Raw genomic sequence first — 16,702 nt, 5'->3', positions numbered from 1 at the left:
GTGATGTGTTAAAACTACATCTGCCTCGAGCCTCCTATTCCAGATTATAAAATGCAACACATCAGAAATAAGGAAGCAAACAGAAATAATGTTTGACTTCTTTTTATTTTCTAGCAGACATTGTATATAAAGTTCCCCTTTTAAATTAGTCATTTATATGTCCTGCAGTAAACTATTTTAAGGAGCAGCTTTGGTAAAAGGAATGGAATGAAACAATGAATAGCAATAAAAAAAACACACAACCAAATATATACCATAATCACAGCTGATTTGCAAACCAACACATTTCACCAAAAGGAAGGTGGGTGAAAAGGAAGGGAAAAATCCATCATGTCATCATTTTCTCAGTGCTTCAAGAAGTGACCATCTTCAACCATCCCTGTTCAAGTCTTGTGCAGGCACCAGAGCGAGTTGTCTTGCTAGAGGACACAGAGCCGGCTTTACATGATCCGCAGGCCTTGAATGGAGGACTCCAAGGTCTTTGAGGGGAAGAAAAAGACACACACACATTAACTATTCCAGCTAAGGAAAAACTGTAGTTCCAGGAGAATGCAGAACATTATATTCAGCACAATATTCACACAGGAACCTGCATAATCATCATCATTATCAAGGGACCCTATGGATCATGAAGTCCAGTCCCTGTCAAGGAGGAACAGTGGGACGTTCATTAAGAGAATGAGAGAAAGTCTCATTGTTCTTGGTAAGCGAACATGCCTGAAAACATGAGAGTGATACCGGCTGAGATGCCAAAAGCTGCAGGCCAGGAGAGATTTCTTAGAAGATTTTTTTAAAGGACTGTTAACAGCAGTGGGGATTCAGTGATTTCTTTGTGTCTGCATTTCCCCAAGTTTGGGCTAAGTATGCACAAAAATCAAAATTATGCAAAATATGGAAAGTTATATTATCTGCATCTTTGACTTAAGTGGCAAGAGCTGGAAACAAAGAAGATTTCTACAAAAAACCCACAGGTGTGTTCCCATTAACAACATCTGGAAAGTAAGCAGTGTTGAAAGAAGGCCTCTGACATTTGGCAATGCAATTGACAGGCATCTTATACTAATACAATAAACTGTGAAGATTATCTGCATTGCTGACGTGGGGCCTCTGGGAGAGCTTACCTTGAAGTCCCAGATGGTCATGGCTCCATCAATGCCAGTGGTGCAGAATTTGCGACAGTCCCGTTTGTCCACCTCATAAATAGACACTTGGCTGCCAAGAGAAATAAAAAAGCCTTTAAGACTTGGAGAAAGCAGGGTAGGAGACTTATTCCCATGTACTTTTATTTTATATATATTTTATATATTTATATATTTATATATTTTATATTATATATATATAAAGTATGCAAAATGCATGTAACCTGGCAGTTAACAATCATCAAGTGATCAATAAGAATGCTGATTTAAAGAAAGATTTGAAAAACAGAGATAAGAGGGACAGCGACAAGGCGTGCACGCGTGCGTACGTGCGTGTGTGTGTGTGTGTGCGTTTGTGTATAATCTCAGTGGTGAGCACAAACTGCTACCAAGGAAGGTCTGTTACTGCTGCAGGCTTTGTCCCCTCGTATGTACAGTGGAACACCAAAGCGCCATAGACATTCAGTAAGCTTTTCGAAATGAAAAGGAATCTGGTGGCTTATGGCCTTTTCAAGAACGCAAAGGACCTCTTGGCCGAGGTTCTCACATTCTTCTCTAGGAACAAACAGTCAGGTACTTGGAGAAGAAGCGCAGCCTGGACCCTCCCCTCTGGTAGGCAGAAGGAAGAGCAGGACAGCAGTGGCCCCTGGCGGCCATCCACGAACCAAGCCTTGAAAGGTCTAAGACCAAGGGGTTTGCTTCCTTCCTGAGGCCAAAGCCCAGGGGCACCTACGTGATGCTGTTCTGGTGCAGCGTCTCCAGGGTGGTGTTGCGGTCCTCGGTGGTGGCTCTCTTGTCCATGTTACGGAAACGTTCCATGGCCGATATGTTGCGCTGGATGCTCTGCTTCGGAATGTCCAGCTTGGAGATGAAGGTGAGGGCACCACGATCATCGCAGCTGAAGAGCATCGGGCAGCAGTCATGGCCCTGGAAGAAACCAGCAGACCCACGGCTTCAAACAAGTGCTTTGGACTGACCAGTTATCTGACCAAAAGCTTGGGCTCTGTCGCCACCGCCTTTCAAAGTCCAGTCCTAAAGCCAAGGCCAGTCTGGAGCGAGAGTTTTCTTCATGGGATTGCTCTTGCTATCAGGAACCTCCAAAAGTGCCGGGATGGTAGAACACTTTATTGATGAACTAAAACTGATTCAAAATCTTGCCTCTCTCCCGGTCTAATTTAACTCACAGCAGAGTTGTAAGAACTGTGGTGGGGAATCATGGACTGTACATGGCCTTGAATTTCTTTGAAGAAATGGGGGCAGGGAAATATAATACTTTCTGAAGAGCAGTAACAAGGTAATCAAAGCGCCGAAGCTTTAAGATTGTGCACTTGGATCCAGTGCCCTGAGGTCTACTCCATGCACAGCCGAGAAGCTTCTAAGGTGGCGCATGTCAAAGAGAAGGTACTTACAGCAGCCACCACGCTGTTCTCAGAGACAAAGGACAGACTCAGCAGCGGGAGGAACTCCGTTTTCAATTGTGAGACCCTGAACCCAAGACAACATTGTTAATGACACATCACCCACCCAAAATCTTTCAACAGTACTGAACTAACAGGACTCTGCAAAGATATGACTCAGTTTATTAGGGCAGAAACTAGTGTTAGGCAAGATACTCATGAAATGAGGTCACTTGGCCAAATATTCTGGATGGCTTTATCTAGAACAACGAAGGATAGGTGCCTGTCACAGCTATTCCTCAAGGGCCATGAAATGTGCATTATCTGAAATTGGGCACACATGAGGACTCTAGGGATGTGTCTGTTAATTCTTAATCACTCTGAAGCAGAGCAATGAACTTGAAATGCAAGTCCCAGCCGGACGCCTGCAGTACCACAGTCTGTCGCTAGCTGGCAAACTTCGCTTATAGAACGCTGCCATCCCTGGTGTGCAGATGGGAAAATCTGAGAAACAGAGCTATACAGTAAAGGTGCTCTTTTCCCTTTGCTGAGGGGCAATCCTCCTTTACAAGAACAGAGCAAGGAGCTTCAGAGTGCCAGAGGTCACAGCTTCACTCAAGGCAGGGCATGGAAAATATGTCTGACCTGACAGGTGCATAACTGTCTGAAGGTTTCAGTGTATGAAACCAGCAACTTGGGCCAAACCAGAGTAGCTCTGCAAGTACAAATCAGCCGGTCATTTCTGATACCTCCCAATCCTTGTTATTTTGAATTACAATCAAGGATGCAATCTGACAGTCTGGAAAATGCAAGGTACACATGCATCAGTGAACCGCTGATGGATCCAACCTGCAGGGAGGACCTTGCCTACGTTTTACCTCCACAAACATCCATCCTATGACTGTGTGCCATTACTTACATCATGTTTTTGGAGGCATCTGCAACCGACACGGTGCTATCGTGGCTGACCCAGGCAAGGCGGTTGCCGCTGGCAGAAAAACTGACACTGTGGACCCAGCCGCCACTTCCTGCGCCACCAAATTCAGCCATCAGCTGCCCAAAGGGCATCTTGGAGCCCCAGAGCGTGCTGGCTGGTTTCTCGTCCACTTCCTTAATGTATGCTGAAAACACCCTGGAAACAAGAGGAAGAAGGAGGAATGAGGGAGGGTGAGCAGTCCCAAAAGTATTAAGGCGGCCTTTACCCTCTCCTACTAAACTGCTCATTTCCAAAATCTTTCACATAAAAAGAAGTGTAGTAACAAAAAAGTTCACAGAATCTAAACTAGGGCTCCGTTCAATTAATTTGTCACTCATTGCAAGAGACCCATAAACGAAATAATGGTGAGAAGACATGAAAAGACAGGAAATATTTATGCAAAAACAGTGGACAAGAGAGGCTGATGCAACAGTTAAGGAAACACAGGTGACAGGAAGTGTCTACGTCCTGATCCAGGATACACAAATCCCACTGGTCCACATAGGATTAGGAACCATGAATAGATAAACTGGCAACACATCAGAATGGACAATGGGCATCTGTTAAAATGATTCCATGCAGCGGACACTCCCCAACCCTATGAGCTCGTTCTAACAAAAGTTCAGAAATTCCAGCTGGTATCGGACTCATTTAGAATAGGCCACCTTGAAAATGGGAGACTTCCTTTCAGTATCAGAAAACGGCTTTATGTGGAGAGCAAGACAATAAACTTTCTTCTGGGTACCGCGCTAGGTGCACACGGGGAGAGTTCAGTGTGGAAAGGAACTCAAGTAGGCAGTTCTCAAATCCATGTTCTTTGGTGCCACCACCATACTGTGTCACGTCTCCATTTGCACTCTTGCCTTCCGGGCAGCCTCACTGCATGTCTCGGTCTGCCAGAAAACATTTGGATAAGGATCATGGAAACCAAGCCATAATATTCTGGAGCATACGTGAGTTTATGCAACAGAAGGGAACCAGCCAAGCCTGCAGGCCTGATGACTGCCTGCGGAGCAATGGTGGGAGAAACCCCAAATGCCCACAGCGTATCTCCGCAGCTACTTATGACAAGTCAGGGGCAAACTGCACTCATGAAGTCTTGCCCACCTTCCCGAGCTCTTCTCTGAAGAACTTCCGATCAGCTGGAACAAGTGGGGAAAATCGCCATTCTGTGCTGTACGTGCCTCCTCCCATGAAAGTCACCCCTGAGGTCACAAATGCTCAACAGCAGCTGGTGAATACGCCAGCCAGAAGCAGCAAGCCAGCGAAGGACAGCTGTTATCCCATCTGCGCGGCATATTAAACGTTTGAGTAAAAAAGGATTACTTATTTTTACTCACAGTCAAAAGTGAACAGGGTCAGGGGAAGAGAAGAGGAGTTCCAGTCAACTGAATCCCACGACTAGCATGCGTGCCCTGCACGTTAGGCACAGATGCAAACAACAACAGCAATAATCCATTCTGCCTGATAAAGCAGCCTATGCTAATGCCAAAGTTTGCATGTTTTTTTCAACCAGTTTGAGTCTAAACAGTAGGTGTCTATTATTTGTGTTTTTGGACTAGATTTCTCAGAATTCCCCATTGTGGCCATTCTTCCTGGAGAATTCTGGGAGCTACAGTCCAAAAATTCCAAATCTACACACCACCGCCACAAAGTCAATGAAGGGGCCAGATGCATCACATAGCCAGAGGTCCCCAAACTGTAAAAAGCTTGCAAAAATAAAGGTACTGATTTGAAAAATTAAAAAAAAAAGTTGGCAGAAGGTCTGAACACTTGCAATGAGCCAGATTTAAGAAAGCCATCTGCAAAAGCCTGGCTAGGTAAACTCTACTAATGTATGGAACTAGGACACAGCAAGGTAAAGGCAGGAAAAAGGCTTCAACATGAGACACGAATAAATCTTTCTGAAGCAGCAGAGAGGCCACAGGTAGCCGTATTATGAAAAAAATAACTCTTTAATTTGATGTTGCTTTTCATAAGACGCGAGGGATTATTTTTTCCACAGCCAACCCTTCTCTCCCAGCTAAAAGTCTCCAAACTCAAAGGGAGCTGGAGAGCAACTTAAATGCCAAGAAATGCCAGCAATTCTTACACAGCATCAAAGCTTCCCAACACACGCTGGGAGCAACAGGAGGAAACAAACACAGAGGCAAGTGAGGAAGATTCACCAAATGCCACCTTTTGAAAATTTTCAGGAAATCCCAGACTGCACTTCTCATTCTGTTTAGAATTTCAGCTTCTACCTTGGAAGAAAAGCCACCTCCAGCTTTGCAAGAACATCTGGGAACTAGCAAGGTGCAAAAGTAGCAAGTGCCACTGTGAAAGGAGGTGCTTTGCTTATCTTTCCTTAGACCAGCGTTGCCCAGCCTGATGCCTTCGAGGTGTGCCAGAATCCCATCATCCCAGGTACCGCAACTCGTATAGACTGGGGGAAGTCTGATTCCTACCTTTAATGACTGCTTTTTGAACACAGCCCTCAAAGGGTGGAAAACCGTAATATCTCCAGGGAGAATACCTCCACCTGCCTCTGCCTTTAGCTGGGCCAAGGTATGGTCACCTCCAAGGGCTTTTCAACTGACCTATGAATCTGCAGCATCCTCTCCCTTGGAATCGTGAAGCTGTTGCCCGACTACTCTTTTGAGGGCTCAGTAAGGGCAGCCAGTGCCCACAGAGAATGAGAGGCCAGTGGGTTGCTTGCCCTTTCACTTAGAGCACATGCCTTGCATACACACGGTTCAAATCCAAGTTCCACTCCTTTTCACTCCAAATAAAGAAGTGGGTAAGACCATCACAGCTGCCAGAAAAGAATATGGGCCCAAATACCTCAAGCAGGAGCTGGGCTGCCTTCACAGCAACTGCCTCGAGAGCACACCAGCTTTACAGGGAGAGAAAACTAGAACTGTTGCTAGAACTGCATGTGCATGTATCGGCTTCTCCATAACCAACAAACACAATCTATAGTTGCTTTAGAGCTCATGATTCAGAGCCCAGAAAACATTTTGGTACCACATCTTAAAGAACTGCACTGGCATATTTTTTTTCCAAGTTTGGGATATATGAACAGGCTTTGGTGAGGTACAGTATTTGTTTCACCTGTGACTTTATGGCAACTTTCTGTTCTCACCTAACCAACAACTCTCTACACACTGCATGTACGACATGTAAGATTTGGGGAAGACATCCACAGGCACAGAGTTTCTGCCATGGCAATGCTGTCCCTTTGGACGAAAAGCTTCTATCTCAACCGGGACCTATCAAAATGGCAGAGTTCCGGAAAATGATGCCACCACCCAGGGCTTCTCTGATATACACAAACAGAGCATTCCCTCCCCCCCAGTTTGTGAGTGGCAGAGAAGAATGCCAGGTCTGAGAAACCACAGCAATGACATCTGGCCACTCATATTATTTGACTAGGGACTAATTACACAAAACAAGCTCCTCAGTCCAGAAGTCTCAGGGGTACAGCAAAGGGAAGTCAAATCAGAGTTTGCTCAAAAGCAGTCGGGTGGGAAGAGTTATCAGAACAGAAAAATCCAAGGTAACTGACAATAACTGCGTACCAAGACAACTTGAAATAAGCTTCAGGACAAGCCATGTACTATATCCAATTAAAGATGTCATCATCCAGTGGGGATTTAAACAGGCTGGAATTTGTTCAGAATACTATACACTATGCCATCCTTCAGATGACGACTGTCACAAAATATGAGAGAACTCTAAAACTGTTACAGAACCGAAGGCTGCCAATACATGGAAAGAATGTATTTCATGTATGAAACAGCCAGACAATTTGTGGTATCAAGCTAGTAATATTCTGTGAAGTTTCGGCCCATGCTACACATCTATAATTCCAATAAAGGTTTTCTGGCCCAAGATAGGAACTGGGACAAAAGATGTCAAAAGAAAGGAATTGTGCAGAAGGCATTCGGAACAGCCACTTTGATTTAGCACCTAGAAAGCTGGTGTGCCTTGCCACTTTTGAATACTAATGATCTAAAACCTCTCTCCAAAATTCGGAACGCCTTTTCTGAAGCTGGCCCGTGTTGCAGTCTTGTCACCTAATGGCTAAAGGGCCATACCGACAGTGCATTAATTTTAAAAAAATGGACCCAAATCCACTTCCTGAAGTGACTCAGCTTCCCTTACCTGCATTTGAAGTCACAGGATCCGGCTGCTAGCAAGACATTATTGGGATGCCAATCCAGGCTAAGGACAGTAGAGCGAATGGGCTTCTTAATGTGCTTGCTTACCCACCTGAAGGAAAGGACAAAAAGCAGGGGGGGGGGAAACCTTTACCTGTTGCTCTTAAAACACAGGGCTGAACCTACACATCAAGAGTATAGATGTTTCTGCCACAGAACGGGAACAGCAGTCAGAACTCAACAGCCTATTTCCACAACCAGTACGGAATGAAATGGAAAACTCTCCTTCTAGCAATAATACAGAGCTCCATGAAATGACATGCCTGCCCCATGGTCCCCTGCTGCAAAAACAACCTTAGCCAGGTATAACGTTCAGCCCTGCCTTCACCTGTCCGTCACAGCTGGCCAGTGGAATAGCAACCAATGAGGGGACGGAAGGTGGTGCTAAAGGAGGAGGAGCTGGGATATAAAGGGGTGTGTATGGTGTTTGTGAGATGAGTTTTGATTGAGATTGAGATGAGAGTTAAAAGTGCTTGTTAGTAAGAGTGAGAGAGAAAGCCTGTCAGTGAGGAAAAGTCTGTGTGAGCCAGTATCTAAGTAACAGTGATTGACTAATTGATTTACTCCTTTTATTTTGTCAAATCAATAAACACTTTATTTTGTTTGAAAGATACACTTGTCCTTTTATGATTTTTTAAGGATAAGTTGGTGGCAGCAGAGTTTTAAAGTAAAGTAGCAACCACTCTTTTAGGTTTAAGGGTGGCTGTTACACCAGGTATCTAAAATACCATCGCAGAACTGGTTCCATTCTCAAGGATTAAAATACTCTGTGGGCAAAACAGAGCTATTCTCCTGTGGCCATGACAAGCTGCCCACTCCCCTAAAGCTTTGCTTGCCTTAAAATAGTTAAAAGGAGAATGATTCAGATGCTGAATTCTGAGCAGTTAAGGGATCACTGATAATCAGCTAACTGTAACACACACAGTGCTGTCTTTATTATTGTGGCAAGGTAATTATCAGAAGAGCTGACTGACATTATTAGCCTTCTTACCAGTCGTTTTCAGACTCAAAGTAGCACACGGATATAAGTCGAGCTCCACTTCCCACAGCAAATTTGTTCTCCAGCGGAGACCACTTGACAAAGGTGGCTGCTCGGTTGATCCTCAGGATGACCAGCGTGGGCTTCCACACACCATCCTTCTGACTCCAGACGTAAGCATTACGATCAGCACCACAGGTGACAATGCGATCACTCTTGGGAGCCCAGTCAATGCCTACAAAAAACATTACCTTTATTTGTGCCCACTAGGAGTTTATGTCAGTTCAGACTTGAAAGGGTTATTGCTGCATGTGACATACATTGGACATTCATTCTGTCTTCACCTCTAGAAACAGCCTTTGCATGTTTACGTATTGTTTCAAAACCTTCAGAGGCTGCACGAAAAAAGGTGTCAATGCAGCAAACAGAGTACAGTGGTGCCTCGCATAACCATTTTAATTGGTTCCAAAAAAAAACGTTATGTGAAACATCGTTATGCGAAACACCATTTTCCATAGGAATGCATTGGAAACCGGTTAATCCGTTCCAATAGGCACGGATTGCCGTCCTTAAGCGAAAAAACCCATAGGAAACATCGTTAAACGATACAATGTTTCCTCCATTGGAATGTATTGTAGCTGACTCAATACATTTCAATGGCTTTGCGAAGTCAATTTTTGCAAAATTAAGTGTGTCATAAAAGGGTCAAAAATGGTTTTAAATGCTTGGATTAGCTTCTGCACCCTCTAAAACGGATGCAAAAGTTAATTTGGCTTTGATCTGACTTTTCGTTAATTAATGGTGAATTTTTTCCCCCAACTTTTGACAGCTGTCAAAATCTGACAGTTCCATTATTTCCTATGGGGGAAGAAAAAATTCACAAAAAATTAATGAAGACTCAGCAACTGTTCTAAAGTCTTGGGTTCATTAGAGGACCCCCTAAGTCGTGTGCAAACCTGATTTGGCTTTGATCTGAACTTTCGTTAATTTATGGCGAATTGTTTTCTCCCCCATAGGAAAGCATGGAGCTGTCAGATTTTGACAGGTCCATTGGTTCCTATGGGCCGGAAAAAAAAATTAACCATAAATTAACGAAAAGTCAGATCAAAACCAAATCAGGTTTGCACATGACTTAGGGGCTCCTCTAACGAATCCAAGCATTTAGAACCGTTTTTGACCCTTCTAAGACACTTTTTTAATTGAAAAAAAATCGTTAAGTGAAGCAGGGGACCTAAAATCGCATTCGTTATGCGAAGCATGGTCCCAAACTTCGCTAAGCGAAAATCGCCCATAGGAAACATCGTTATATGGTGCATATTATTTTCTTTAAAAACACATCGTTATGCGAATTAATCGCTAAACGAGGCAATCGTTAAGCGAGGCACCACTGTATATTTACAAGCACCACGGAAAGTAACATCTCTTTCAAATGATACCGTCTTCAGCCTCAGCTAATGAGGCAGGTAGGACCTTGATTCAAACAGAATTTAGAGATACCTTTCATCCTTTGGCTGCCAAAAATCCCCTCCTCAATTCATAACATCTCTCTTTTCAGCATTCAGTGGTCCCCACAAATGCACGGGAGCTGTCTTGCTATACAACTGCCCTTGACAATGCACTGCTACTGCAACAACTGAACACTTATGAACTTGAAAAAAGGTTTGCAATATTGGCTTTGTGGATGCATGTTAAGCTATGCTACCAAGAATATAACTATCAGGCTATATGCCTCGTGGCATAGTGGTTAAACCGCTGTCCTGCAGCCAAAACTGTGCTCACGGCCTGGGGTTCAATCCCAGGTAGTGGCTCAAGGTTGACTCAGCCTTCTATCCTTCCGAGGTCGGTAAAATGAGTACCCAGCTCGCTGGGGGGGGGGGGGGGAATGTGTAGCCTGCATAATTAACTTGTAAACCGCCCAGAGAGTGCTTGAAGCATTATGGGGCGGTATATAAGCAGCACGCTTTGCTTTTGCAAGGAATGTGTCAAAGCACACTATAAATAAATCCATGCTAGTTTCCAGCACCACAGCTTTGATGAAACAATATTACTGGCAGCCACATAGCTTGGTAAATATTATCCATTATCTAGAGAAGTAGATAATGTAATCACCAGCACTATCCTTTATTCTCAATATATTACTTTTTAAAACTGATTCAGATTTCTCACTTTCAAAAGTAACAATGCAATCCACTTAGATCAGTCAAACACAGATCATTGATGTCCATGCGACATAGTTTCTTTTCATAGGTTTTAACTGGCACCCCACAGATCCTGTTCACTTAAGCTTGTGTGAGAGACAAGATGACAAGGATTTTGTTAAGTCCACATATGTGGGATTTTCCTTTCCCACTGTGCTTTTAAATCTAAGCTTTCTATTAAAAATGATTTCCTAATTCTTGATTAGGAACAACCCCCCCCGCCCCAAAATAAGCCAAGCACGGCCAGTGCAGAAGTGTCCTCAGTGACAGAACAAATCCATCCATCGCAGTAAAATGCTGCTTCTGATCTCAAGATGGCAATTTAAATGTGAGTATCATAAGCACCTTCCATATCATCCCAGGGTTTTAATGCAATGCAAACTGCCATCAACAAAGCTCCACCTTGCCCTTGTTATGAATTTCAACAAGGAACGTTATCTCACCAAAAACACATATAAGTCTGTCAAAAGTAAAGACTTCTAACACTGTAAAAGTTCAAGTTGGTCCAAAAAGCCTGCATGTTTTATTCCCCACAGCACTCCTGAGAGGATGGTTGGGTTAAGCAGCAACACAAGAAGATTGTACTGTTGTTGTTGTTAAGTGCTGTCAACATTGCACCTCTTATTTACATACAAGGCAGAACTGGGTGTTACTCATGCTTGTCTTACCTGTGATGTGCCCATTGTGTTCTTTCAGCTCATGAGCTTTCACCCACTGGTTCCCATTCTTCTTATAGATATGAACTTCATGGTTATTAGGACTAATGGCAATCTCTGCCAAGAGAACAACTGATTAGTATAATGATCAGTTGTGGGGTTTTTTACATCAGTCTCAGATCTTTGCCCCATACTTTATATATGAAACATAGGAAGAGGCTTTCCAAGTAAAAGTAATGTATTGCAAATTAAAGCAGAAAACAATATATACCGACTAAAAATATAACATATACCTATGGCACCAAACCAAAATGCATAATGTAGAAGCACCAATGTAAAATCAATGATCATCCAATGATTTAACACAGGTCAGGAAATGAATTGTCCTACAGTGTGCAATCTGCTCGCCACTCTTCGACCTTGCAGTGAGGCTTGTCCTCCCGCCAGGAGTGGCAAGCGGATCATATGCTGCAGAGCCGTTCGTAGAATCGCGCCATCCACATCCACAACATATCAGTGAGGGAACCATCTGGCCCCATGGGGCTGGACCCTCATTAACGCCACCTGTGCGGGGATATTCGTATACAAATACCCCCATCTCTAATTGAAACTGCTTTACGTTTAATATAATACATCTAGTTTAACCTCAATGTTCACTGACCAAATGAAAGGTACAGTGGTGCCTCGCATAACGAGCGCCCCATTTAACGATGAATCCGCATAGCGATGCGGATTTTGCGATCGTTTTTGCGATCGCACTGCGATGTTTAAATAGGTAAAACATCGCATTGCAATGATCGGTAAGCGTTTCGCTTAACGATCTCCGCATTGCGGTTTTAAAACAGCTGATCGGCGGTTCCAAAATGGCCACCGTAAGAAAAAATAGCGCCGATTCCTCGCTTACCGAGGCAGCGAAAATGGCGGCCTTATGGAGGATTTCCGCTTAGCGGTGAGTTTTTTGCCCTGTATAGCGATGTTTCCGGATAGCGACAATTTATCCGGAACGGATTATTGTCGCTATGCAGGGCACCACTGTATATAGAAAGCCCTTCACACACAAACTTTGTACAAAAGTTCTATCAGTGTCAACACAGCATAGTGCTAAATACCTAGTTATGTGAATTCTACAGTCAGGTTAACAGTGCTAGATAACTGAAGAATCTGTAGCCACATGAATTAAAGCAGTTTAACAAAGAAGACGGCACTTACGAGTTCGATCTCTGTTCCATGCATGGCAGGTTATTGGTTCTAGTAAAAACTGGTGTAGGGACATTCTAAATAAGAAATGGTCCTTTTAAGTCTCAAGCAGGATAAAGCTGAAAGGAACAAGGGACAATGTTTTAAATCCAATGTACCTGGAAAAATAATTATATACTCAACAACAAGTATTTAACTGGATTGTTTAAATTCTGACTGTTCGTGGAACGTAAAACAAGCACTTCACTAACACATATCCATTGGGGAGGGTGGAGGTGGGGAAAATCAGTTATTCAGAAGAAACCCCTTACTGCATTCATATAAATTTAGTAAGAGGCCTAAATCAGTTCACAGCTGTCACTGCAACATCTCAGGAAAAACTCACACAACTGAGCTAACTGATAATATCTGCCAAGAATTCAATGTGAAACTTCTATTATTTAGTGACACCGACATGCTGAGATTAAGCCAAGGAGACCACACCCTAACATTTCAAGTGAATGGAGACAAGTTTCATTTTGTGACCCAAGATCAACTGAGTGATCACACCTGGAAGTTTGAAACTACTGAATCATCTTAATGTGCATGTCAAATCAATGATTATCAGGGACTGGAATGTGCAAAGAAACCAAAAGATAAGAGGTACAATGGAACATGGTTGTTGTGGGTTTTTCGGGCTCTTTGGCAGTGTTCTGAAGGTTGTTCTTCCTAACGTTTCGCCAGTCTCTGTGGCCGGCATCTTCAGAGGACAGTACTCTGTGCTCTGGAACAGTCACATCATTTGCAATTAGAGCTGAAGTTATCTATGTTCCTGCTCAGCTACACACTTATTAAGGAAACGGTTACCAATGAACAAAGAAAATGCTTTTACACTGCCTATCTGAAACGAAAATACTACCATGTTTCCCCCAAAATAAGACAGGGTCTTATATTATTTCTTGCTCCAAAAATGCATTAGAGCTTATTTTCAGGGGATTTTCTTTTCATGTACAACAATCTACATTTATTCAAATACACTCATGCCATCATCTTCTGGTTGCTGCACAAGGGTGAAGGGCTCGGTTTCACTTAACTAGAGCTTATTTTGGGGGGTAGGGCTAATATTATGAGCATCCTGAAAAATCATACCAGGGCTTATTTTCAGGCTAGGTGTTATTTTCGGGGAAACAGGGTAGTGATGTCATCACAAGGCATTCACACCCATGGAACGCAATGTACATCAGCTTTGTAGTTAAACACTCGCCTAGTGGCCAAGATAAGCAGCAGGTGAGTGTGTGCTGTCATCTCTCAGTCCAACTGACCCAAGTTTCTAAGATAAGCATGAAGGAGGAAAAGCTCTTTCCTTCACACACAGCACAGAAGTCAAGTGTCCAAATCTTTTTGCTAATCAGCTTTTTGACCCTCCTCTGCCAGCCACTTTTGAGTAAAATACTAATTGTGTGCTGCCAGGTTAATTCTCCACCAACACTACTGGATTTTCCACAAATAAAATACTCTGAAGTGGTGTACCAATCTCTCCTCCTGATAGGACTCAGGGACTCTGCAGTTTGCCCAAGGCGCAGGGCATGTAACTCCATCGGTCACACATACTCTGGATTATCCTGATTATAGATATGGATGAAGTGCTGCAATAGCTCAATGGGTTGGAGCACCCAACAGTGAAGAGATGGGGCAAGAGTTTCAATCGCTGCTGCATCTCCTGGGAGGTGAGCCAGCCAAGATCACCTAAGTGTTGCAAGAAAGAGGGATTCATAAACCATTTCTGAATATTCTATATCTAGAAAAATGAAGGGGTTGCCATTTAGTTGCTATGTGTCTATGTTTATTGGTACGCTAATAATTTCAGAGGAATTCTCAATAGGGTTAAGCTTCTGTAAACTATAACCCACTTTCTCATATATGTTGTATTCATAGCTCCTTTTATTATTCAAAACAGCAGAGGTGCCAGCGGTAAAAGGAGGCACATCCCTGTTCCCAAAGAATGCCAAATTAAAACAGAACAAAGAACAGAGGTAATAGGTGAACGCAACCACGTCCTTCTATATCCTTCTTGACTGTCCTACTTCACAGGACTGTTGTTGGGATAAAGGAAAGCAAAGAGAATAATGAACACCATGTTCAAATTGCTATTGGAAAGGAATAAAAAATTAAATAAATATAAGATAAATAAATATTTCTGACATAGAAATAAACAGACAACCGTGAACTTTTTAGAGCAAAGGCATATACATCCGCAGGGAACACTACAAATTAGTGACCTCACCATATATCAGAAGACATCTAACAGCACATGACAGGTATTCATATAACATTTATGTTTTAATTTTATATACGCATATAATGAGAACTAAACTGCACTTCAATCAGCTTTTTTTCTGGATCCAATTCAGTTAATCACTAAACTATATATACTGCATATGCTTATAAGAGTGATTCACAAACAAACATCTCCGTTTTAGAGGAGGCAGCTGTGTTACTCTGTGCGAGCATAGCAGGCAAATTCCAAAGAAGACAAAAACATGGGGCACTTTAAAGACTATTATATTTTAATGTGAGCTCGCATTAAGATATAATTGTCTTTAAATATGTCCCATGTTTTTGTCTTTCAGGAATATTTCAGCAGAACATCATTTCAGCTTCTGCCTTCTTCACTTGGCTCTAGCAAAGCATGCTATTTCCTCGAGTTAATTTTATATGCATATATATATATACACACACACACACACATATATATATACAGACATACATATATGTGTGTGTGTATACACACACACACACACACACAAACACACTTCCATGCCTCCGCTCTAAAAACGAGGGGTATGCGGAGCTCTGCATTTTTGGACCACAACTCCCATGCTGCCTGGAGAATTCAGAGAGCATGGGAGTTGTAGTCCCAAAACCAGCCAACCCCAGGTATTCAGGGAGTTGCAATCCAAAAACCACACCGATTTAATAAAGAAAGGCATAAAATGGCTCTCGTTTTTGTGCAGTAGATAGAATCAGGAAGTAAACATCAATGGAAATGTAACAGGCAGAAAAAAAGAGGCTCGAAATGACGTTTGAAAGGGGGCGAGGGTGGAAAGAACTGGGGGGGCGGGATGGATACGTTGCAGGCTAACACCCCCCCAAAAAAATTTGCCCCTTCCTTGTTTCCACACAGAGGTTTGGGGGCCCACAGTGTGTCCCCCTTCTGTCTCCTCCCCCCCGTTATTTATCCCCTCAGGAGAAGGAGCTTTTGCTCCCCCCGGGACAGAGGGCAAAGCTGAGGGGGCCGTCAGCCTCCTTCCCCCGCCTTTCACTCACCTTCGGGGGCCGAGGGAAGCGGGGTTCGCGGACTCTGGTCAGTCAACGCGACTCCGCCTCAAGCGCAGGCCCGACCTCTGATGAGGGAACGGAAAGGAAGGCACACCCCGCCCAGCCAGGCTTCCGTCTGGGACACAGTCCCCCCTCCTGCGCCTGCGCCAAGACGCGCCCGCCTCAGCGCGCCTGCGCCGAGGGAACCCTACCCGCGGCTCCTCTGCCTCCTGCGCGAGCTCCATGCGAACTCCTCCCCTTACTAACCGGACTTCCCTGAAGAGAGGAGTGGGAGGGGAGAGTACTCTCACGCACCGCGCGTGCGCTAAAGCCTGGGTTTCCGCAGAGGGCGGAGAGGCTTTTCCCCCCCACCCCTCCCTTCCCAGGGGTTCTCTTGCTTCACTGCGTCTGCGCGAGCTAGGGTGGGCGTGGGAACGAAGAAGCGGGGGGGGGGGGTATGTGGCGCGTGCGCAAATGGGAAGCCGAGGGGACGGGGGGGCGTGGTGGAGCGAGGCTCTTCCCTCCAGTGCGCATGCGCGGGCCTGCCAAAGAGGCTGGAGATGGTGGGAGGAAGGATTGGGGCGTGTGAATGGAGGGGTGTGTAAGGAAGGACGCGTGTCATGTCTTGCATGGTACTGATCTGCACCTTTTTTTAAAAAAA

At 44.0% G+C, this 16,702-nt stretch overlaps 1 protein-coding gene across 1 annotated transcript; it reads right to left on the bottom strand.

Moving 5' to 3' along the window:
* Positions 1-86: 86 nt before the first annotated feature.
* ARPC1A (actin related protein 2/3 complex subunit 1A) lies at positions 87-16,200 on the bottom strand. The gene is made up of 10 exons (XM_020808707.3): positions 16,051-16,200; positions 12,757-12,863; positions 11,560-11,664; positions 8,706-8,928; positions 7,659-7,766; positions 3,456-3,668; positions 2,549-2,624; positions 1,873-2,066; positions 1,122-1,212; positions 87-479 (listed from the first exon to the last, which is right to left on the bottom strand). The coding sequence occupies exons 2-10, from the start codon at positions 12,818-12,820 to the stop codon at positions 441-443; spliced, it is 1,113 nt and encodes a 370-aa protein (XP_020664366.1). The 5' UTR covers positions 12,821-12,863; positions 16,051-16,200; the 3' UTR covers positions 87-440.
* Between the last annotated feature and the right edge of the window lie 502 nt (positions 16,201-16,702).

This window comes from Pogona vitticeps, chromosome 13 (genome assembly GCF_051106095.1).
Source record: "Pogona vitticeps strain Pit_001003342236 chromosome 13, PviZW2.1, whole genome shotgun sequence".
NCBI lineage: Eukaryota > Metazoa > Chordata > Lepidosauria > Squamata > Agamidae > Pogona > Pogona vitticeps.
The sequence above is the reverse complement of the archived record's forward strand: the minus strand, read 5'-3'. Positions and strand labels throughout refer to the sequence as shown.